This window comes from Typha angustifolia, chromosome 15, assembly GCF_048772165.1.
Source record: "Typha angustifolia cultivar Huaian chromosome 15, ASM4877216v1, whole genome shotgun sequence".
NCBI classification, from domain to species: Eukaryota; Viridiplantae; Streptophyta; class Magnoliopsida; order Poales; family Typhaceae; genus Typha; species Typha angustifolia.
Window position 1 is genome coordinate 3,199,027 of NC_133253.1, and position 24,626 is coordinate 3,223,652.

Below are 24,626 nucleotides of genomic sequence, written 5' to 3' on the forward strand. Positions count from 1 at the left end.
GTGTTAGGGAGATGAACACCATTTAATTCGAAGATTCTACTCAAGGGTCTTGGTGAACTTGACCTGCAGTATGCCATTCTAATGATGTAGTACAACAACACAAGAGTGAATCTAGCTGATTCATTCACCAGTAGGCTAAAGAAGTACAGCACTAGCTAACTGATTTGAAAGAGTCAAAAATCTTATAACAATAGCACTTGGAAGAACTTTAAGGTGGTTGATTTGGTGTTCCTCCAACATATAAGCCCACCTTTCTCCTTAACATCCTTTCTTTCTTCAATTTCTCACAAAAGGAATAACAACTTATATTTATTCAACTACAACATATTTCTTACACAGTTCAAAGCACCATTGATCTAAGGCATGGTTCAGCCTGCAACTTGCCCTTTGATCTTGTGCTAAAATTTGTTCACCGCTAATGCAGCCGGGATCTTCGTCTTGGAAGCAGATATATGGAAATGGATAGCATCACATTCCTGTGACTGCACCATGGTCTCATTTTTCCTCCTCTTTCAGCTGAATCTGTACGAGGATTTGCAGAGCTCACCCACTCTTCCAGTAATATCAGCAAAAGCAAAAGGCTAGCTCACTATGATATTGCATAGCTCCCTTGGCTTCAGATCTTCAGGAAGTGATTTTTTCGGACCCTCCGCTTAATCTCCTTTTTGTAAGTTTTTCATTCAAGTGCATGGGGTATTAGATAGGTCCATTCCGGCCCTAACTCGAACTGGAATAACCAAGTCATGAGCTCCAGTGCAGAGGTGTAGCTCAAGAGCTCAAGAACTACAACAATGCAACATCAAGAGCATAACAGGTCCTTGTCTTTATCTACCTGCACTAACAAGTAAAATTAGGGAACATAATCAACTTTATCACACATTAAACGATGCCAAGCACCATGTACTATTGAACCAGTATTGCTTCAGACTTTAGTATCATATGCATAATCAACGATATTCTGCTAACTTAGATCTGAAGGTCAAGAAGATCTGAGTTTTCTACTTTTCTAGACCCTACTTATATCAAGGCATTTATCATCTTTTATAGAAGCAAACTAAAGTTAAACTGATAAATGATGGTGAACAAATAGCAAGCCAGTACTCAGCACTATATAAAATCTACAGTACTGCTACAGAAGAATAATCACATCCATTAAATAACAGCAAAGAGGAAAAAGGGCAGATGCAAACCCTAATTTACCAAAGGAGATATCAATATGGACATTAAATAAGAAAACTGGCAACACGAAGGTGCTTAAATATTGCTACAGGTAGGACAGAACATTTATTGGGAGTAATGTTAGCTGCAAGAAAATCAAGTTTTTCTTTAAGAATAAGAAGAATTAGCCAGAAGATTTGTCAGCAAATAATTTTCATCACCATTATCATCTCATAGCAAAATGCTTAAAGTGTTAAATCATCATGTTACAAATGATAATTCCTTGAGATTAATGATGTGAAAATTTACACAGTGTTTCGTGCTCCTATTGAACAGGGTATCTGGCAACTGGAAACACCCCAATTCCTATTGTGGTACTGTGCTACTTAATTTTTTATTGCCAATATTTGCTTTACAAGTGCCTACATATTTTATGCTCTGTAAGGAAACAGAAGCACATTCAGGCAATTATTTGCAGGACGTTCGAAGAAAGTATGTAATGTAAGTACATTAAATAAATGAATACACAACCATATAAAGGTTGGTGTCTCACCAGCACACATGCCAGCTGATGTAATTTCATTAGCAGAATCGTCAATATCCAATGAAAAATAATTTTGGTAAATAATAGACACAGAAGTTAATAAATAAACCTCAACTTTTAGGAGTTAACGCTGTCAATTTAAGAAGATAAGTTGGAAGTGCCCTTTTATCATTACATTGACAAATAGCTTAATATTCCGGGAGAAACAAGGTTTGCGGAACACTTCCCAAAATAATAAATCCAGTATCATTTATTCAAGGACTTGAACAATAGTGCATTCAATGTTTAAATAAAATCCTAAATTTACAAAATCAGGCTATAGTATGTAACTGAAACTACCGATGTTTCTTTATCTTTGGACTAACATCTTCGGAAACAAACGTTATCTTTAAAGTTGATTCACAATGACTTATGACATGATCACTTAATTACTATTTGAAAATGCTAAATTTCTCAACTTCCAAAAATTCATTATCTCATGGAAATGTAACAGTTAAGTCTTTTCACATATCTGGCAAAGCATGTGATAAACATCATGTCGATATGCACCATCAGCAACAACCTTCTAAAAAGTCGAGCTCATGCTAAGGGAGTTCCTTATTTGTACCAGTTTAAATTATTTACCCCTCAAACATAAATTGACTAAGAGAAGGATATAGAACAAATAGAGAAATTGCAAGAGAAATTAATAGTACCTTCGTATCCGAGGTGATGATGGCTGATCAGGCGAAGAGCGTGAAGACCCACCTTGGTAAGAGCCATATCTTTGCTCGTACACCCCATTAAACAGAATCTCACCATCGGGCCGCCGTACATCTTTGAGATCTGATGGACAAACTTGTCTTAGTAAACCTAATTCAAGAGGTTCAGCAGTGAAGCAATAGCTGATACCTTGATCAAATGGGTACACCATGATAACAGGAGGACCTGCAGGCCCAGGTGGACCGACACCATTTGAACTTGTGGGAGCAGGTGGATACATGCCATATGAATTGTTAACAGGGCTATGAGTTGAGCTTATCGGCCCAAATGAACTATACTGAACTGGGTATGAAGCTCGTGGCTCACGCCTGTGTGGCTCGTTTCTATATGACTGCCATTGTTTATCAGCTTGATTTTCAGCTCCAGTCAGTCTGTTAGGCCGCAAGTTGTTTGGCCTATCAGCCTGATTACGCCCATGGCTGCGGCCAGTAACTCGCTGTTTTGGGTTGGTCCAGTTTCCTTCTTTATCTCCACGATCGCTCCTGTTGCCATTAAAATTCCCTCTGTAGTTTCTCATACTTGATTGAACCTTCTGTGCAGAAAATAACGGCCAAAAGAATCAGCTGCCTGAATTAAATTAATTGGAAGTACTGACTTTCAAAGAAAATCAAAAGGTTCATTATTGTATATTGAGAAAATAACATTATTAATAAATAAAAACTAGTAATGCAACATATGGTAATTGTAGAAAGCCACCACAACTGAAAGAACAACAGTATATCCTAACGAATTGTCATTCATTCCTATTCTTTCAGTTTTATGTTGTAAAAAGCCATTCTGAGCAACAGGATTATTTAGTTCCTTCTTGCTATTTCTATACATCTCTCATCTTACACTTGAAGGAAGTAAACCAGTTATCTTAAAGATATGCAATATGATCTCCAACAGACATGTTCAAATAAAAACAATTTCTCACACTTATTCTGGATTGAGACAGATCCAATTCTGACGCATAGAGTTGATAATTTTTTCCATCTTTTCTTAATGACACCATTGATCCATCTCAACATTCTTTTTTCAGTTGTTGTTTTCCTGTTCATGCTTCCAAACACTCCAGTATTAAAAACATTTTCTTAAAGAACTGTACATTAAAAAGTAAAAACCATATAACATATGACCACCACTGCACTACCCGCCCGTGGAAAAAAGTCATGAGTTTGAGCACTTATAATCACAAATTTCTTCATAGAATAAATTAAAATGGATTACATTTGTGTGCGCTTGCTTTGGCCCGTTATGACTCATAATTTAGCTCATTTATAGCCAATTATTCAAGAAGGTTGGTTCATTTATCTAACTTATGTATCGAGGAGGCTAACCCCAAGGCCTAGCCTATAATTAGCCTACATACTCTCTATCAACCAAAGCAAAGAACACAATATAACTTTGCGTCTTAAGTCTCAACCAAAATTTTCTCCTTCAGTTTAGACCATATATGATGATCACTGAAAATCTACATGACTCCTTAATACTGAAGTAATAATGGAGACAATCACTTTCAATTCACTTGACCATCAAATACACATGTCCTCCACCCAAGTACGAGGAAAAACTGCTCAAAAACACATTTTATCCTCCTGATGCACCAGATTAAACTGCTCTAGCAGAGGAAAGCCTAGGCACATTTAAGAAGAGTGTCAAAACCCAGAAAGAAGGTGACGACTAAGATTTGAATACCTACAATCACCTTCTCTAGAAAAAAAAAATGCAAACGTGATCACATATGCTCTTACAGGATTTGGTAAATACGTTCCAGTGCCAACACGATATCTTGGTGCGTCCTCTCCATATTGTTGGATAACACCAGAAGCTCTTTCAGAACCAGGTTGGAGAGGCATCATAGGAACAAGCCGTTGGCCATGGCCCATCACTTGGGTTAAGTTGACATTGCCTGAAAGCGGTCTTCCAGGACTATCCAATGGAATCTGATCCTGCAAGAATGTAGGTTGCACCATAATGGTAAAAGGGCCATGATAATGTGTGTTTTGGCAGAATCTCCCATACAACAGACTATGCCGATGGCGAGCAAGGTCCCCATTCAAAATGTCAGACTTATATTCATCTGAGGACTCTGAAGCACCAGTTCTTGATGCTGTTGAACTACTTCGAATGTCAGGATGATCAAGATTATCAAATAAATCAAAATTATGATCTGCAAGATTTACTGAATGATGATGAAGTCTTGCATTTCTGTCAAACTGACTTGCTGATCCATCGGAATTCCCTGTATCAGATGCAAAATTACCAAATGGAAGCACAAAGAATGGTACTGGCGGTCCTGTAGGAACAAATGTTATGGGAGCCACCCCAGAGTTATCCACTACCCTCTGCCTAGAGGAATTGAGATGATCCGGTGCAATTGGAATCATTGAATCTGATCCACTTATATGTGCTGGTTCATAATCAGGTACATGATGTCTTCTCAAATGTGCAGAAGCAACAGATGCAGATCCTGCTACTCTGTCCGGCATGTCACTTCCCATGGTTGATATAGAAACACAGTCTCTAGTGTCATCATCATCTTCTGCAGAAATATGTTCAGATGTACATTCAGGCTGCCTCCTTGATTTGCCATATAAACTAGTTGGATCTGACAACTTGGCTGGTTTTTTCCCCCATTTCTCCCTTGATGACCTGGAGATTTTTCCAGTAGATCCATTCCTGGAACTTTGGTAGGAAGATTTTCTCCTCAAAGAGCTAGCCTGCGTTACAGGGGAAAGCCTCAAATTTGGACTTGTTGTGTTACATTTGTCATATGTCCCTCCACTCGCTTGATTTTGGAAGATATCAGAATAGTCTCCTCTAACAGATTCTCCATCCTCACTACCAAACTTAGGCTCACCTAAGGCACCAGAATTATTGTCACCTGTTAAAGAAGCAAAGCTGAGGCCACTAGAGTATGACTGCTGTTTGCCATCAAAATTATGAATCAGATGATTTTCCTCTCCCGAGTTATATCCTTTGGCCAATACAGCATCATGTTCTTGGAAGTGGTCACCCTCCTCTTGATATGGTTCGTTTGCAGAAGAATTCTCATCGATAGATTCAACTTTTCCATCGCGGTCTGAACTAGGACCAACTGTGTGGAAGTAATGGATCATAGGTGGTGAAAGGAAACCTTGTGAGAACGGAATGCTGGATGCCCAGGGAGGTCCAATGAGGGGCATATTACTGGGAAGAATTCCTGCCAAATTTCTGTGGGCATGACTAACTGAACCTATCAAATTAGATACAGGTAGATCATGAGAAGCCATATGTATTGGCAATTTTACCTGTCCATTGAAATTATGCAAATTAGCAGATGCCATTAGATTGACCAAATCCTGCTCCTCCTCAATCATCTCATGTTGCATCTCCAATGCCTCAGAAACAGAAGCAAGCTCTTCTCTCATAGAAGCAAAACCAAGATCATCCTGATAACTATTTGAAACACTATTAGTATCAGAAGCAGCTTTAAGGCTTGGATTGGAGGAAGTTGTTGACATTGGATCATCCAAAGAAGCTTTTGTACTTTGACTACCAAGGACCACTGAACCCAAGTTTTTTCTTTTGCTACTGTAATCAAACTTTGAATATTTTGTTGCTTCTACCACTTTATTGCGCCTGATATGAGACAACACATCACCAGATGAATCTCTCAGTTCAGGACTGGATTGTGTCCGCACAAATTGGGACCTGTTCTTCCCATTGCTGTCATTCACAGAGTGGTTTGAATTTGATGTTCTCTGGCCTCTTTCACTCTTTACAGATCCACTAGAGCTGTTGCTTCTTTCAAGCTGATCAGAGACACTGGAGTTTATCTGCATGCCATATAGTTTCTGGCTATGAGTACAATTGACTGAAGGACTACTTGCCCTACATAAATCCTGAGGGTGTCGGCTAAGTTTGTCAGGGGCTTGAGAAGTGGAGTGACAATAATCACCAACTCCCTCAGCCAGCTTTTCATGATCGACATGCAATAAATGATTTACATTCTTTTTCTTAATGCTTGCAGTGGCTCTAAAATTTTTCAATTCTTCAACAGGGACATTCTTTTGAGGTTGTACGTATAGAAAATTTGGTACAGGAGCATCAGGGCGATTACCACTACCATGTCTTTCCCATGTGTTCATAAAAAATTGATTCACTTCATCAATTACGTCTTCTTTCGCACATTCAAGTAGCCTAGCCAATCTTTTGGCTCCAAATGTAAAAGCACTGCGTATTCTGAAGAAATTACCTAACAAAAATATAGAAGTAAACTCAATACACATGTGTATGTGTGCTATCAAAAGTGTCATAGTTATTATTTGAGAAGTATTTGGAACGAAAGAAAAGCACAATTACATGCTGCACAAAGAAGTCAAAGTAACATGCAGAAGAACCCAACATAAAGTGCAAGCACCAAAAACATTCATGAGAAGGATTGACTTTATATAAACAGTACTGACTACTGACAATCAACAACATGGGAATCTCCTAACATAAATTATTGAAAGAAACTCAATGTGACAAAAACCGCAGCTGCAGAAACAAATGCATGCTATAGCAACAAATTTTTGAGACCAGTGCTAGTTACAACATAAATGTGAATCATCATCATAAGAAATCTTGTGGAGAAACTCATATTAGCATTATCTTCTAGAAATTGTCCTAAAGAATAATGCAAAGAATTACTATTGAAAATACAATTATGTGACACACTTATTTTTAAACGACAATAGTGGATTTAAGATTTATTAATCCATGTGATAAGAAAAACGATCAAGCCCAAAACAGAGAGACAACAATTTATTTGCTCATAACATAACTCATAAATTTAGCTTCATATAAGGTTTTCCTCTGACCAAACAGCCGAATAAAGGAACTGTTAACATTGAAAAAACTAACAAAGCTTATCTCAGGAATTACTTGCAAGCAAAAGGGCATTTGCAAGATAGATTGTGAACTGTGATAGAGAATTAAAAATAGCATCGACTAAAATAAGTAGCAGGAAAAGATCATGGAGAATGATTAGAAAATAATTATATAACTGTGACAAAAGACTTTGAATATCTAGTATCATCATCATCCAAGGAATTTCCAATCAAAATGGGTTTGCAAGAGTACAATAGAAGTTCAGGTTATCTCAGCAATAAGATCAAGAATAATCAGGAAATTACCTATATTCAATTATTGAAATTAAAGACTAGAAAATTAGTCACTGATGTTTTCAGAAGTAATAAAAACTAAAAAGATTTCGTTCACCTACTTGGCCAGACAACCAAATTCAATTTTCAGTTTCATTTCATACCAAAGATTGTTTCTGCTGAATTTCACAAGCTATTAGCAAATGAACAGAGTAGAAGCTAAAAGTTTCCTCGAATCAGAAAATCATGATAGTATAATACCAAGGGAAAAAAGATCAAGAGAACTGCCCCTTGTAAGTTGTAACATCAACCCAAAAACCACTTTAAATGGATACCAAGTAAAATACCTTTACTGACACTGCGTCCAAGATTGTTGTTTGTACGCAAAGGATCAATGACATTGAAATGCTTTAAAACAAAAGGTTGGCCCTGGTTTTCAAGAGCACCAGGTGTAACAGCATATACTGAACTGCATGCATCAAGAAAAGGTTTACTGAGCAAAACATCACCACCATCCCTTCGAGGTGGCACCGCTGCAAGAAGTTTAAAGTGTAGTTATGAAAAGAAAAGTTATAAATAATATTTGCTCCAATAGTAGTATTATGCTATGACGACAAAGTTACCAATCATATGTGGGAGGGAACTAATAGTAACTGGGCCCCAAAGGCTAACACAGAAGTTCTCCCAATCAAAGTTGCTGAAAAACTCTAGAAAACGATATAATACCTGCCATTGCACAACAATGTTATCAAATGAAAATTGATTATCAATGTCAAATGGTATAAGAGTAGAAGGCAAAAGGCAAAACTTACCTCAAGAGGTCCAGATAATTGATTGTTAAAAACATGAAAGATGTAAAGAACCAAAGTCTCCAAAGCGTAAGTAGATATAAGTCCATGATGAGCACCAAGTATACGACTCTCATAGTAACACCAGGCCTTGATCAGTATAATACTCCGCTTGAATAAATGATTTTGGTTTATTAAACTGTCCATCTACAGAAAAGCATACTTATCAATAAATGTTTCATGCAGCATAACAAAACAATAGCTACTAAGCTAACTAAACAATCTCATAGAATATACTGAAGCACCACCCACCTCTTCAAGGAAACAAAGCGTACATAACCCACCAACTTGATTAAAGGAAATGTCTACAACAATGTTTTCTACAAGACACTTTATTATTTTCACCTGCAAAGAAGAAATATAAAACGGCTGGGAATCAACAAGTTCAACAAATGTTCTGAAAATCCAGATAAATCAATAGATCTTAACATAAATAAATAAATAAAGAATAGGCGCAAATAATAAAGAAAATGAGAGGAGAACTGCTGATCTGATAGGAGTTGAAAGCTTAAAAGAACAAATACACAAAATGAGGTTTGTTGCAAAACCATCGTACCATCATCTAAGGGTTGCTGATGTTCGGTTTCATTTCATATCACTTTCTAATATTCTTAAATCTCTATTATGAGAATTCATATAGTTATGTTTTTAGGAGATATCCTAATGGTCTGCCAAAAATTTCCACCCTCTTCTCTTTTAACTCATATGGTGGCCACAACCAAGTTAACAGTTACAGAGAAAATTGCTTGTCGCAGCATCTAGAGGCTTCTTGGCAGGATAGACTATATTTTAGGTGAAAAGGAGGATCTTATCACTGTATCTTTTATTAAGATGATCCAGGGGCACTACTTTGTGTTTCTTCATGTCGGTCTTAAACACTTTTTTGTTGACTTAACACTAGTCCCTTCTTTGTTGCTCACTAAAACATTCCATTGTTGAAACACCACACAAAAAATTGTAAACAAAATTAATTTTGTTCACATAAACATACTTCCTTGTGATGGAACTATAGATCTGAACTCAGTCATAATAAAGCCATGAAATGTGAACCTTAGACCTCCTTAAACTGATGATAACATTAGGCAATACATCATCAATTTTTTTCAAGGTTCCAAAAATCAGTATCAAGATCGGAATCAGCTGTCCGAAAAAACGATACGTATCAGCCGTATTATCGACCATCTGTATCAGATCGGACTATTTTTATTAAATAAAATTCTAAATATTATTTAAAAATGTTAAGAAATTTTTAAAAGTTTAAAAAAAATTATAAGAAAATAAAAAATAATAATTACTCACATATAAAGCTTAATAAGTAAAAACCTCTCTTCCTCCCTCTCTTCTTTCCTATTCCTCTAACTATTAGCCTGAGGTATCCCACTCTCTCCCTCACTCTCTCTTTCTTTTTATCTTTCCCTCTCTCTCCCTCACTCATACTCACACACACTCTCTCTCCCTCACTCTCTTTCTTTTTATCTTTCCCTCTCTCTCTCTCTAATAGCTGCTTGCTGCTGCTGCAACACTGAAACCAACCAACCGGCTGGTTTCGGCCAGGATCGGGATCGGCTGAAACTGGGAACTATGATTTTTTCTATTAAAAACTACCTCTAAATTCCTACTTAGGCATTAGATTTTTTTTGTCACACTTGCATAATCAATAACAGTCACATTAATCATTATCAAGAAACCTTAAAAAGTCTAGGGTCAACTATCCCACACTATTCTTTAGCTGCATGAAGTGCAAGCTCTCTATCATTCCTAGCTTTTTCACCTTCTTTATCCTAAGTTCCACATAACCTAGGTTTTGACTACTCCTAATCATGGTTTTGATGGAGGAGGCCACCTTGGTGAGGCGGCACATCGGCTTGACATTCTTGGTGGACCGCCAAGTCGTGTCTTAACAGGTCGAATTTACTTATGAGAGCAACTAACCAATTATAAAAAAATTTACACAAAAAAAAAGTCAACAATTGTTTCCTCCCTTCTCTCGGTATGAATCAATGAGCCATAACTGAAACCCATTGCTCTCCCTCTCTCGATTGTCTCCTAAGTGGCGGGAAGCAGACGACAATAAATTCAAATCCAATATTTCTTCCTCTTTCTTCCCTTTCACTCTCTGTTTCTTTTCTTCTTCCACTTCCTAGTTTAATAGGCATAGGTTTTTTACTTTCTTCTCAAATTGGGTGATGCTTTAGGGGGCAATGGCTAACCTAAAGAGTAATTATTACTATAAAAGCTCTCATGGCCACTAGAAATCTCTGCTAGTATGTAAGAGAAGATAGGTTCTAATAGAAACTAAAAGGTTCTCATGGTCACTGACTCAACTCTTTTTATCGAACAAAAAAAGAAAATCACTAATAAGTGTCCCAACCTTGTGTCCACATGTATGTCATTACTCTCTGTAAGTTAATATTTAATTAAATTAGCACATTAGAAGTGACTGCAAATTGTGGATTTAATTACCAGCGAGTTGGAATTTAATAAAATTAGCAGTGACTGAGTTCTATTATTTATCTTATAAAAATAAAATTCTACTTTGAGGTTATGAATTTGAAATGTGAATAAATTCATTTGTGTTTTTGCGGCTTTTGCCGAATTTCATATACAAATATTGCTACTAATTTCTCTCAAACAACGTATGTTGTTAGATCAACTTCATTTAAATATTTTATGCTTGTTGACTCCACTGATCTAGGATGGAAATATGGTTAGCTTACTAATAGGAATGATGTCAACACTAAAATATAGATTTTGTGCGAAGATCATATCAAGAAAGAAACATCTAAAGGAGAATCAAAAGTAAAGGAAAAAGAAATCAAAAGGGACAACATAATTAAGGATAGAAGTAAACATAATTGGAGAGAGAGAGAGAGAGAAGATTTAGAGCATGTTTGGTTTGAGTTCATAGAGGGTCCCTAAACAAGCCCGTTTGGTTTGAGTTCGAGGAGAGTCGGTTCAGGGACTACTATCCTAGTTCAATAACTAAACAATTTTTTATTTTTTTTTATACCTAACCAAGTTAAATTCACTCTTAAAAAATCAAGACTAAAAATGAGACCAATTAACCAAGTTCGGGGCTTGGCCTCAAACCAAACAAGCACTAGAAATTTAAGATGTTGGAAGTAAAAGATTAAAGAGTAATGGTCCTATAAATAAATTCACCTCTATTAATCTAAAAATTACAGTTAGAGAGCGAGTAAAGATGGTACAAACGAACATAAAATATACTTTTGTACACAAAAAAAGAGAGAGAAAGCAATATAATGAATTACTTAGCTCAATGGGTTACAAGTGTGCCATCCGTTTAATGTCGTTAACGATAAATCATTTTATGTATTAACGGAAGCAATTAAACATTATCTATGTATAAGTTGCAAGAGCCACTTTTAAAAAAGGAAGTGGCCAAAATAAATAATGATTTAGAGAATTATAGTTGCATGGAAGAAAAATGGTTGCTCAATTTTGACTAACACTTGGACAAATTAAAAAAAAGAAGCATTATAAATTTATGCGGTGCTCTTAAAAAAAGGTTATGGTGGCCACCTTGGTTTTGCCCTCTAAGGCTATGCTATAGCCATAGCGGGTTGAAGAGGTATTTGGGATAGGCAGTCTCTATAACATGTAGCAGTCAACTATAGCAGATAAAATGGCAGCTAATTTTACCACTTTGAGCACAACAATGATAATTAAATTATTCTCTTCATTTTCTTAATTTGTACTCTCGAACCATAGTGAAGAAATTAATCGTGTCTGCTACTTAAAATTCAATCTATACCTAAAAACATCAAACTCACACCATGAACCCTTAGACACTACACACTAGTCGCGTGCTTTCTAGAACATTAAACTTTTGTGTTAGTTGTTAGGGGAGAGTTAGCTTTCTATGTTTTGTTGATTGCTCTAAAGACGACATACTGATGAATAGATCCATAATATTATTGTTGATGGTATCAAAGAAATAAAAGAGGAGAATGTTATTCAAGTTGTGACTAATAATGTTGCTGCTAATTTGGTTGTTGCATGATTGCCAAAACATATATCCCCACATATATTGAACGTCTTATGATCCCCATTATATATATTTGATGTTGAAGAGGATATCCAAGGAAGGATTAATTAAAAGTTCAATTAAACATGGGAAGGAAATGACAGTCTTCATTTATGGCCATCACAAGACATTTAAAAATTATACGTCGATTCACACACAAAAAACAGAGGTCATGAGCCCCAAAATTACAATATTTGCTCCTTTTTTTCTTACATTGTATAGTATTCTGGAGAAAGAAAAGAATTAAGGCGTAAGTTTACTTCTGACGAATATTTAATATGCAGATGGTTAAAAACTACTAAACGAAAGAGAGCTTATTCTACTATCCTCAATCAATTTTAGAGTCATGTCTTATTACTTCATTAGCAATTAAGTATAAGTGTGCATTCCTTAAATGTCAAGAAGGAAATGATAAAAGAAAGCCACCAATAGGATTCATAGATAGTGAGTCGAAAGATGAGAAAGAAATGGAAAATATTTTCAATAATAATAAGACTTCTTCTAAGCCGTTTCTCAATGCAATGGACTACCATGTTAATAGAAAGTTTAATACACATCTCCACACTGCTGCATATTACTTAAATCAATACTACTTTAATAGAAATTGTGATGAAATAGAGAATGAATTAAATGTAATTGATGGTGTTTTTAATTGTCTTGGAAACTTTCAATATATTCAAGTCCACGTTACAAATATGAGGATGAAAGCATATACGGATACTACTAGAAATTTTAGGAGATCGTCAGAAGTTAATAATGATAAATTCAACGCAGGTAATTATTAACATATATAGTAAAGCATGTCTTTTACTCTTACGTACATTATTAAGTTACTTTCAACTCTTATATTAATTACTTATTAACTCATTAATAAAGTGCATATGAAGCTGATGCCCCCTATTTGGAAAAATATAGCGATTAAGATTCTTAATTTAATATGTAACTTCTCTAAATGTGAAAGAAATTAAAGCTAATTTGAATGGATAATATATCATTGTATTGATTAAGTTGTTAAATCTAGTTAATGAATTTTAATTATATTCATTTGGTCATATTCATTCAAAGAGGGGAAATAGATTACAAGTGAAGAGGTCGAATGATCTAGTTTATTTGCAACTTAATACAAGAATGAAAGATTGAAAAATAGCGAAGGCGAAGAATCTTGTTACTTCAAAAGACAAATAATGCAATGGATTGGTTGGATAATAATCCTTTAAAGCAAGAGATCTTTCCAAGTGAAAAGTTAACTTGAGAGATGGTGGCATAAGTATCAAGCGTCGAAAAATATTTAACATCAAAGAGGAGCAGTAAAGCTACTCAAGCTACTATTTGCAACGCTTCTTCTATTTCTCTAGATGAGCAATATATCCGGTCCGATGAGGAAATAAAAGACAAGGATGATGTTGAACTAGGGCTTGATGATAATTCGGATAATAATTTATCGTTAGATAAATCTCCCCTGCAAGATTGTGAAGAAGGCCATAAGAGGGCTCTTTTTGTTGTTTAGTTGAACTTGTTGTGAAATTGATAATTTGTTCGTGTCATTTATTGTGGTTGTGAATTTTAATCATGTTATTTAGTATTCTAGTAAAATTTCCCATTAACCTAGATGTGTAAAAATTTCAGTCCTGATTGTGGTTCAGCAACATTCAATATATTAAAAAGGCAAACATCACACAAAAGAGGTCATCCATTTGTTGAACAGGGACTTGTCATTAATAACAAAATCAAGCGTTGGTAATCTTGTTAAATTAAAACAACATTTTTTTACCTATGTTCCTATTTTTCAAAGAGGATGACTACATGCTCTACTAAGGCATGGCGTCCTTTTTAAACTTTTATCTTCCAAAAAGGCTTTCCATAAAATTCAGCTCTAATTTCATCAGATCATATGATACACAACATGTAGCAGACACCCAAACAGATAACTCAACCAAGCTTTACTAAGTTTTCTTTGTAATTTGATGTTTACCCAGAGCTAATGCTAGCAGTAGATGAACATTGTTGTAATCATGTTCAGGGGCAATTAATTGTTAGCTGAAATAATCATGCGGAAGATTATTTAGCATAGACACCATTTGACAGTTTAATTCCATTCACAGCTTTACCAATAAGTAATAACAACTCATACAGACTGGAGTGTCCAAAAATTTAGTCTAAACATATCAACAGAATGCACAACTATTAAATGGCATATGTACAAAAATCTCACTAGATACCACACTGAAAAGGAAATTTAGCAGAATCAATTAAGCAGGTTTGGCTTCACAAAATACAAGCAATTATGCATGGATAAAGTATGAATGAAGCTAAACAATATACAGTTTTGTGACATCAATGTAATGCAGGACACATGTGTAATAACGCATACCTCTGCCTGAATGTACTGAACTTCTTTGACATGAAATTCAGCATTTTCATTCTTCTCTTCATTCTGTAGCGCATCCCGTACCTCATTGGCCCATGTATCCTTCAAGTCATTATTATTACTAAATGCAGTCAAGTCAATGTCTCCATCAGGTAAATATGTCTTCAGAGGTACAGAACCAAATGTGAAAACCTGAAACCACAGCATTAAGATTAGATAATTTTGAAGAAGCATCAAAATTATCTTATCAACGGAAGCTTCTGATGAGTTACTATAGAGGCATTAAGTGAAGTGCAGAAGTACTATGCTCAATCCTATTCAGGTTTTCTTTTTTTTTTTGCAAAAAATTTAGAAATAGTCACATTAGGAAAAGCTGTATTTTGTCAAAATTGTATTCCGTGCAAACCAGATCATGATTTAGGTGGTACAGGCACCCCATTAAAAAGTTATAAAATTTATACTTTTTGTCTATTTTATCTTTTTCATTTTAAGCTTTTAATAATATTTTGAATTTACATCATTATTCACACATTTATTACAATAAAGATGTAAAACAAACCCATCAAAACAATCTGAATAACAGCAAAATTTTAGTTCTGAGTACAGTGACCGAAAATGAGATCTGGATCCTTGTTTTCAATAATGTTACCATACATTCTCCTAATATAATTAATTGTAGCTTATTGACTGTAATCAATCATAATCAAATATAACATCTTAGTTAAAAATTACTGGTTGAAACAATTTTAGATATCAATATCATTCATACACTCTTAGGCAATACTGACCTTCTAATTGGCTTGTTAATTAATGTTGGCATTTAATCATATTGTAGAATAATATCATCAAAGTGTAAAGTTTTATGCTCAACCTATGTTTCTTATGCCAGCACCACATTTGAGATGTTCTAATACTAAACCCTTCTGAATGAAGTTGAAAGGTATCCAGCCATCCAGCAAATCAAAAAGGTTCTCGAGTGAGTGACTCAAAAGCAATTCTAGATAGGTGTACAACTTCACAAATATTATAATGCTTAACACATACCAATGGAAATATTTATTTGGATTCCATATGCCCTCATAAAGATGGATGAACTATTTGAATGCTAATCAGCTTAATATAATGAATGCTCACCAACAAGTAAAACAAATGTGTCTTATGAATCAAATATTAGTTTTTTTTTAAAAAAATATTGAACTTGTTCGGGTGTAATATCCTAGAAAAGAAAACAACATTTAGCTCCTCCAGGAAAGGAAAATACTAAGATAAAGCTGCTTCAAACAAAGTATATGACGCATACATTACTATTTTTTTAGATAGCATATAAAAATTAAAAGTATAACTACAACTTCCTCGTCCTTTGAACAACTATCATGCGGATACAATAACATGCATAGGGTAAGGAGGCAAACCTACCTCACAAGAAAAGCACTTCAGTATAAGCCGCTGGACATAGTTAGCAACAGCTTTCCTGCGTTCCTCAGAAGGTTGGTTTGGCTGAATGCGAGAAATTAGCTCTGCGATCCTCCCTTCCGCCATTTCCCATCTCTCTTCATCAAGAACACGGGTAAGACTTCCCACTTCGTTGGGCAAGAGCCCATTGGGAATTGGGCCACCCGGCAGCGTCCAGCCTTCATGCGGGCCCATGCAAAGGTACTGTGTCGTGGCCGTGGCGTCTCAAGTGCCTCCTCCTCTTCCCCACTTCTCTAACAAAAAAAAAAGAGCAAAAATTCTCAGAATTTCAGTCTCTTTGCCACTTAGTTAAATCCAAAGATCATTTCTTTTTTCAACAGAAAGCCCGCACTACCACTAAGAAGCAACGCAAAGAACAACTTTTCCTACAGCCCTCAACATCAAGAAACCAGCGTTCAACACCACCCAGTACCTGAAACAAAGATTAAAATTTCCCACTTCAAAAAGATCCAAGCTTACGGCATTCTCAAATCTCTACTAATTACCACAACAAAGAACTGAATCAGTAACCTAGACAATCCAAATCCAACAAATATCAAGTTCTCCCCTTTCTCGCAAGCCAAAACTCCCCCAAGAGCGAAAACCCTAAGGAGAAGGAGAGTACAAAAGCAAAACCCTAGCCAAATGTAGCGGCTATCTAGGAGGCCGGGGAGTAATCCGAGCTTTTGGGCGACGTGGGATTCGATGGGAATCTCGAGATCAGCGATTGAGGGATAGATGTAAACAATTAGGGATTCGGAAAGGATTGAGGAAGAGAACGACTCAGCGAAGAGAATTAAGAAAAGAATAAAAGGAACTGAAACGGATGGGGAGAGAGATAGAGAGAGAGAGGATTAAGGAAGTTGCCGGTGCGTAACGCCTTCGATGGAAATTTTCCGTTACCCCCTCCTATCTGGAGATATTTCTTATTCACTCCCATGTAATGATGTACTGATACTCCCAATGCAAGATTAGCGTGGATTATAGTCCCAAATAATTGGGTTGTTTGGTGACGAGTTAAGCAAAACAAAATAAATTTGCTTAAATTTTTTGATTAATTCCAATCCGAAATAAAAACATTTTATTAAATTGTTTTAAGAATTTGATTGGACAAAAAGGATTAGAAAATAGGATAAGATGGCGTTTGATTGTGATAGTTAAGATAATTAATAAAAATGGTCGAGTTGACATTATTGGAATTTTTCTATTTTTAAGGTCAATAAGTATTTTTATTTTTCTAAAATGACATAAATTAGGTTGGAAAATAAATGCAAACTGTAATTTATTTTACAACTATTATATTATCTTTCTGTGGTTAATTTTAGAATTTTTAACTAAAAATAAATTTAATTCAGTCAGGCTTTGATTATTTCAATCCGACTCTTTCTTTTTCTTACAATTTATTTTTAAAATGTTGGGTTAATCGTGAACTATACCACAAAAAATATTTTTATTATAATATATTAAATATTTTATAAAATATTTAAATAATTTATGTCTTCTTTATCTTTATATCTTCTCTCGTCTTTCCATAGAATAAGTAAAAGACGAAGAAGATAACGAGAGAGAAGACGAGAGAACGTGATAGAGATGAAGACAAAAAAAGATGATAGAATAGTAGAAAGACGATGATTTTAGTTATAAAATATTAAAAGACGAGGTGTGAATTAATTATTTCATCATAATTTAGATAATATAAATAATATACTAACAAATTGCATCACAAATAATCATGCCATGTCAAAAAATTATTCACTAAATAAATATACTCTTAATTCTCGGTTCATTTTAGGAATAAAATTTTTATTTTAAAATATAATTTTTTTAATTATAAAATAACAGCTAAATATTATAATAATTTTTTTCTAAAATATAAGTATATTATAGAGAAGAAAATAAAAGAAAGTGGAAGGATTTAATATTTGAGGGGACAAATTGGTTATTGAGCTAAACCTGGCATAAAGATATTCAGATAAACTCTTATACTGTGTTTTCTTATTTCAGTCTGTCACTTGCTTAGAATAAAGTCAGGTTTATCTCGAATAACCTCTTATTCTGGTCTGATTTATTTCTTATGTAGGCTTTAGATGGGTCTTAACTTTTAGGAACTATGGGATAATGGATTATGATAACATGAAAGAGAGGATCTATGGAATAAATCAAAAGCCCGGATAAGAACTTTTATCACTGCGATCGTTTGGCAGTTATGGAAGTTGAAAGAGGCATAAGCTTCTGAGTGAGGGGGAAGATTTAGAAAAAGTATAAAATCCAATTCCTTTAACCAACAATTCATTCATTGGGAACTACCACTACATGAGTGGTTTAAGATGAATACCAACAGCTCGTTTATGAGCAGGTTGAAACCTGGAGCAACGAAGAAAACTCTTTTTTTGTCTCTCAAATATAGGCCTCAATAATGTGTGGATTGAGTTGAATTCACTTCTACTAGGACATAAATATATAATGTTTATAACTGTAAAGTTAAACACTGGGTTGCCGATTGACTTGAGATAAGACTCTGAAGTATAAGTGTAAGTGAGACGGTTAGTTTCTAGTTAAGTTGATTCAATGTTTTATCGCCAACTAACCAACGAAGTTAATATATTTCCTCTTTTCTTTAAAAATGGGGTTCTTATTAGAAGAGCATTTACTCCCCCAAACAAATAACTTATAGCTTTTAAAATAGTAAAAATGATTCAGTGTACATATTTCTTATGTCAATTATTTTCAAAAGCTGTTATTAAAACCTATGGTAGATGTTTTATTTTAATGTAAATGGCCTCTTATTGGGCTGTAAGAGCTTCTAATTATTCTTTTTATATGAGTAAGATCCAATACAATACTATGTCACCAACCAACTCATAACCTCTTTGGTAGGTATCTTGCTCATGACCAAGGAGGTCATGAGTTCAACTTCAACTCTAAATAATATGGTGGAGAAATTGTTTGGTGGTTGGTAGTTGGTGGTTTAGCTCGATTCGATTAATGGCTTGGCAGTGTGGCTAGTTTGGAAGAACAGCTTGGCAACGCAATGGCTTGGAGCAGGTCTCGGCGGCGTTTGATTCGAAGCAATTGTTCGGCGACGCATATGACTTGAAGTCTAGACTAGACAGCTAAAAAGCTCGATGGGGCCTAAATTGCTTCTGTATTTTTGTCCGACTTTTAGTGATCAAACTGTTAGATGAATTCTATACAGCTTTCCGCGGCATAGAGAGAGAGAGCGCAAAAACGACTCTTTGGTGGCTCCGACCTCGTAACCTTCTTCGATCGCGACGATCTCGCGAGAAACGAAGAGAACGAAGAGGACTCCTTCCAAGATGCTTCAATCCGAGGCTTTTCTCGTTTGTCACGATGATGCCTCTTATCTCAAGTTTCCTGCTAGATATTTATATCGATTTCAGGTCCCGAAACGGATCGGAAACCCGTCGATTGATTCATCTCTCGCTTCCATCGGTGTTGTCGGCGAATTTGGGTGTCGAGTTCTCTTTTTGCGAGGAAAGCTAGGTTAGAATTGGTTTCTTGTGTAATTCTCGTTTTTTTTATGGCCGATTAATCGATATAAAGATTGCTCCTCTTTTATGTTTTTCTTCCTTCTCCCCCTGTTTGGCGTGGTGGTTTTGTATTATTGATTCGAAATATCAAAATTTACTTGCTAACTAGGGCGCTTGTTTTTCCTAAGAAGAGTTATTATTTTGTTGTTGTAAATTTATCTTCTTTTGTGGGTTTCTAAAGTGAGATGTCGGATTATAATATCAAGACTATATAATGATCAATAAGAGTCGTATATCATGCTAATGTCAGCTGCTTGTGCATTTGGATTCACTCGAACAGGATAAACTTATTTCAATTTGTTTTGTTGTCTTTATATGGGTTAATTCTAAGAGAAGGGCATGCATGCCTGCATTCATGCTTGTTTGGGTTCTCCAGGAGCCTATACATAGATATTCTTATGTGTTTGATGAGTTATGATAAGTGTGTCTAAATTTTTATATTGTTATCTAAACATAATTTTGGTTCATAGTCTGCTGTCTTTATAAATTATAAGAGCTCCAATTTATTAATTCAACTGAAGGGCCAACACTTTTAGACTATCTTTGCACTATTGACAGGTATAATCTCATGTTGAAGCAACACTAAAGTGACTCCAATATCAATACTTGTTTATGATGTAAGCATGTTAATGGTTCCTTTTATAATGCTAGGAGGGATAATTTAACTGGAGATAAGGGATGGCTGAGATAGATACGAAGCCATTTGAATCAGTACAAGCTTCGTTATCTTTATTTGAGCAGAAAACTGATCAGAACAAATGCAGCTCATCCAGCAAAGCGGTAATATGTTAGAGATCTATCTTTTGGAGCATAGATTAGAGTAGAAGAGCCTATGGACCGTATAATTTGAATTTCTTACCTGATATTTTTTACCTCAATTAATAGGAAGTGAAGGAGAAGAAGCTAGACATCTTATTGAAGGAACTGGCAGATTGCAAACTGCAGCTCCAAGTAAAAGAATCATCAGAAATGCAGGCCATTATAGAGCTTGAAGTCTATCGTAATACAATTGAGGAATTGTCAACCCAGCTGAAGAATGCCGCAGCTGAGAGGGACAAGTATGCGGCGGAATACTTCGAAGCTCAACACTACAAAGCTAAACTTGAATATGGTAGACAGATATTGGAAAGTGAGAACCAAAAGGACTACCTATGTATTGTGGATGAGTGCAAGACTTTGAAAGAGGAGCTGATTCTTATGAAAACTGAACTTGCTGCTGCCAAGGAATCAAACTATACTGCACTGAAACAAGTTGGGTCGATGAAAAGGGAAAAGAAGAAAACCAAGGAGCTTGTCATATATATCTCGGAGCTCAATGAAGCCATTCTTTCGTCTAGCTTGAAAGCTATTGAAGCAGAAGAAAAGAGGTCTGCTTTTTTTCAAGGGATGGAAGCAGAACTACAGGTTGCCTCTGAGGCAGTGATCCAGTTCCATGAGAAATTACATATGATGAAAAGACAGTTGGATATAATGGATGGTTTGGAGAATGAGGTATTGGACAAAATGATACAAGTAGACTATTATCAATCAGAACTAAAGCAAGTGAAAGAATTTTACGTATCATCTTTAAGAATTGCTTCCGATGTCATCGATAATTTGGCCCAACTTCATTTGGAGATTGAAATGAAGGAAAAAGAAAATTGTGAGCAAGCGGCACACATTGTCACTTTGAAAGATGATGTTAAAAGAATGAAGGAAGAACTACAAAGCGCAAGAGAGAAAATAACTGATTTGAATTCCCAAATTGAAGTACTTACAAGTAAAGTACAGGACGTGAGTGATGAGGTGTCTGAGACCATGAAAAGAGAGCTAGAATTGCAAGTCGAAATTGCAACACTGAAATCTGAACTACACAAAAGCAGGGCTAGAATTGCAGCTGCTGAGGCAGCAGAAGCAAGATATATGAGTTCTCAGGCTGGTTTGTATCTTGCTGTGCAGCAAATAGCGGTGGAAGCTGAGATAGCCAAGAACGAAACCCAAAGACTGAAACTTTTAAGAAACGATACTGAGGCTGAGGTGGAGATTGATGGTGGGGAACCCATAATAAATGGTGAAGGAATAGACCTGGTTTCTGGTCCAACCAGTTCCTGTTCTGTTATCAAAATATCTAGAGAAGAGTATGAATCATTAATTCAGAAGTCAGAAAAGAGTGATGAAGTAATATACTTACCATTCGAAGATGAAAGCGAGTTACTTGGAAATAAAATGGAGGTTGATAAGTTAAAGGAAGAGCTAGAAGCTGCTAATGCTGAAATTAGTGAGTTGAGAATCTATCTAGAAGCAACAACGAGGAGAGCTGAATTGGCTGAGAAAGCTAAAGCTGCAATTGAAGACCAACTGAGGAACCGGAGAAAGGAGGAGCAAATGCAAAGAAGAGCTAATTCAGAACTTCTAAGGGAGCACTCTGCCAAGAGATCCGAAAATATGATCTATGACAAGCCTTCAGCATCTCAACCGCCGGGCAGTAACTCGGGCGGTTCTAGTCTTACTCCATATGCAGAAAGAAGTGATTCAGTTGGTGGTAGGAAGCATTTCAGTTATGTACCTCTAGGGAAGATTCTCAATATGAAATTGTAGTCATATTTGTTGTCTGAATGTCCAGTATGAAATTGTAGTCATATTTATTTTCTGGAATATCCAAGTTCCTTGGACCAACTGAAATTGTTTTTTTTTCCAATGACATGCCTCCAGTGTATGAACTTGTGCATTAATTGCAATGATATGTCCAAAATTCTTACTTTGGCACATAAAAGAGGGTGTACAATGAATAGAATCCCTATCCATGTAAAGTTTTTTTTTTGAAAGCCAAAGAGCTGTGACCAGCTATATATTAATAGACGGTCGAGGCATTGCCGCGTCGACAGTTAGAAGATTACACAGCTCAGATGGAACCTGGCTTAGCCGCTCTGCGTAGCAGTAGCCAGAGGCCACCCTCGCCTTCGCTGCTGCCCAGTCTGCCACTGCATTGGCTTCCCTCCCTACGTGGGAAAGCCTGACTTCCACGAATTCTTTTGCTAGCTCCGCGCACTCCTGCGCCAGATTGCGGACTCGCCATGGACAGTGGTCCACCTGCTGCATGCATCTGATGGCCTCCGAGCAGTCCGTTTCTATCACCAAACTGCTTTCTCTGCTCGCCACCTGCAGGGCCATTCTGATGGCCCAGAGCTCGGTTTGCAACGCCGAGTCGCCCGGGCACGGCTCCCATGCCGCCTGGACTAGCTCCCCTTCAGCATTTCGGAGGATTGTCGCTGCACCTCCTTGGTATGCGCCTGGCTTGAACGATCCGTCTGTGTTGGCTTTAGTCCAGCCCGGGTCCGGTGGTTCCCATCTCTTCCTCCTCATCCTTGTCTTCCCAGGCTTCTCTTTTGTCTTGAGCCCATACTCCTCCGCCATCGCGACGGCAGATCGGACCACTGCTAGCTCCGTCCTCCTCTTCCGGCCAAACACCACTTCGTTTCTACTTTTCCATAGAGCCCACAGCGTGCAGGCAATCTTCCCTTTGATCCGGCGATCATTCTCTTTGGTTGTACACCACTCTCTCGTGATCCAGTCTTGGTCTATCAACGCTGTCTCCACCCCTTCACTGGAACGCAGTAGCTCCCACACCTCTCGACTGTATCTACACGTAAACATGAGATGGTCGGTCGTTTCCGGAAACAACCCGCACATTGCGCATCGTTCCTCGGCACCCACATGGATATAGTGGAGGTAAGCACTCGTTGGGAGCCTACCCCACAGAAGTTTCCAGCAGAAGACTCTGATCCGCGGGGCGACCGGAAGCCGCCAGAGGTTTCTCCAGCCTTCCCATCGTTGGTCACTCTGAGGAAGAAGAGAGTAGTATATGGCTTTAACCGTTGGGGTTCCCCTTGGGTGCGGCCACCAGATCCATCTGTCCTCACTGGTGGCGGCACCCATGGGGAATGTTGCTATTTTATAAGCCATCTCAGCTCCGGCCTCCCTAGTTAGTCTCGCCGTGGTCCATTGCCTGCCGTTGGTGATATCCACCATGCGCAGATTTTCTTCCATGACTGCATTCGCCCATTCCTTCGGCTGCCTGCACCAGGGGATCTCGTGCAGCCAGGGGTCGTAGGCGGCACTCGTGTGTCGCCCGTTCCCTATCAGTACTCTGCAGCCCGTTCTGAGCTGCTTGGCGGTTTTTGTTAGCGCCCTCCACATCCAGGATGGATTTTTGCTCTTCGGGATCAACCATGGGTGCAGCAACCCATACTTAGCCTGCATGTAAAGTTGGTCGATCAAATCTTCTTATGATCTCCTAGCCAATAAAGGGATGCCAAGGACTCCCGATTGCAAGAAACTGGCTACCAAGTCATTCAAAACAATGAAGAGCCTATCAAGAGCTTCCACGTAAAAGATTGCACGATATTTCCTGCAACCGACTACCGTACCAGCAGAGGATCTACTTCAGACAAAGGCTTATCCATATCAGAATGGAGATGAGCTAGATTCGTGTCAGCATATCATTCGGACGGTCCTGATTAACTCACAAAAGGCACCAGTCGTATGATCAACCGTCCGCATCTCTTGGGTACGGAAATCCCACCTCATCGTTTGCACTGAGATCTAAGTTTTGACCATTGCAAGACTGCGACCAAATAATAGACCAAATTATATAATATTAATTGCCTTTTGATTTAATATAATTTATACACGCATATAAAAATCGTTATATAGTTTTATGTACGTGCAGATAGAAAAAACATTAATAATATATAAATAACTTTTTGATTCACATCTTCTATACATACATTTAATTTGCTTCTGGTACT

General features: G+C 36.8%; 3 protein-coding genes across 8 annotated transcripts; 1 reads left to right on the forward strand and 2 right to left on the reverse strand.

Moving 5' to 3' along the window:
• Positions 1 to 133: 133 nt before the first annotated feature.
• On the reverse strand, positions 134 to 17,206 carry LOC140777177 (uncharacterized). Of its 6 annotated transcripts, XM_073121113.1 has the most exons (12): positions 16,820 to 17,204; positions 16,644 to 16,721; positions 16,253 to 16,542; positions 14,840 to 15,028; positions 8,673 to 8,765; positions 8,385 to 8,567; positions 8,196 to 8,298; positions 7,920 to 8,105; positions 4,198 to 6,683; positions 2,594 to 2,996; positions 2,398 to 2,527; positions 134 to 832 (listed from the first exon to the last, which is right to left on the reverse strand). In XM_073121113.1, the coding sequence occupies exons 3-12, from the start codon at positions 16,481 to 16,483 to the stop codon at positions 829 to 831; spliced, it is 4,008 nt and encodes a 1,335-aa protein (XP_072977214.1). In that variant the 5' UTR covers positions 16,484 to 16,542; positions 16,644 to 16,721; positions 16,820 to 17,204; the 3' UTR covers positions 134 to 828. The 6 variants fall into 6 exon arrangements, with proteins under 6 accessions (XP_072977214.1, XP_072977212.1, XP_072977209.1 ...); XM_073121111.1 differs by lacking the exon at positions 134 to 832 and having other exon boundaries at positions 2,388 to 2,527; positions 2,594 to 2,993; positions 16,820 to 17,206; XM_073121108.1 differs by lacking the exon at positions 134 to 832 and having other exon boundaries at positions 2,388 to 2,527; positions 16,253 to 16,537; positions 16,820 to 17,205.
• Positions 17,207 to 19,185: 1,979 nt separating this feature from the next.
• On the forward strand, positions 19,186 to 22,586 carry LOC140779916 (uncharacterized). Its single transcript, XM_073125253.1, has 3 exons — positions 19,186 to 19,792; positions 20,491 to 20,619; positions 20,725 to 22,586. Exons 2-3 carry the CDS (start codon positions 20,518 to 20,520, stop codon positions 22,414 to 22,416), a joined length of 1,794 nt encoding a protein of 597 aa, XP_072981354.1. The 5' UTR covers positions 19,186 to 19,792; positions 20,491 to 20,517; the 3' UTR covers positions 22,417 to 22,586.
• Positions 22,587 to 22,662: 76 nt separating this feature from the next.
• On the reverse strand, positions 22,663 to 24,078 carry LOC140778634 (uncharacterized). Its single transcript, XM_073123440.1, has one exon. The coding sequence runs from the start codon at positions 24,076 to 24,078 to the stop codon at positions 22,663 to 22,665; it is 1,416 nt and encodes a 471-aa protein (XP_072979541.1).
• Positions 24,079 to 24,626: the final 548 nt, after the last annotated feature.

Excerpts from the sequence above, each read along its gene's own strand:
- LOC140778634 (XM_073123440.1), bottom strand. The coding sequence starts at position 24,078 with ATGCAGGCTAAGTATGGGTTGCTGCACCCATGGTTGATCCCGAAGAGC.
- LOC140777177 (XM_073121108.1), bottom strand. The coding sequence starts at position 16,483 with ATGGGCCCGCATGAAGGCTGGACGCTGCCGGGTGGCCCAATTCCCAAT. Across the intron at positions 8,299-8,384 it reads AATTATCTGGACCTCTTGAG|GTATTATATCGTTTTCTAGA; the intron begins GTAAGTTTTGCC and ends GTGCAATGGCAG. Across the intron at positions 2,997-4,197 it reads GAACGTATTTACCAAATCCT|AAGGTTCAATCAAGTATGAG; the intron begins GTAAGAGCATAT and ends TTTTCTGCACAG.
- LOC140779916 (XM_073125253.1), top strand. The coding sequence starts at position 20,518 with ATGGCTGAGATAGATACGAAGCCATTTGAATCAGTACAAGCTTCGTTA. Across the intron at positions 20,620-20,724 it reads GCAGCTCATCCAGCAAAGCG|GAAGTGAAGGAGAAGAAGCT; the intron begins GTAATATGTTAG and ends CTCAATTAATAG.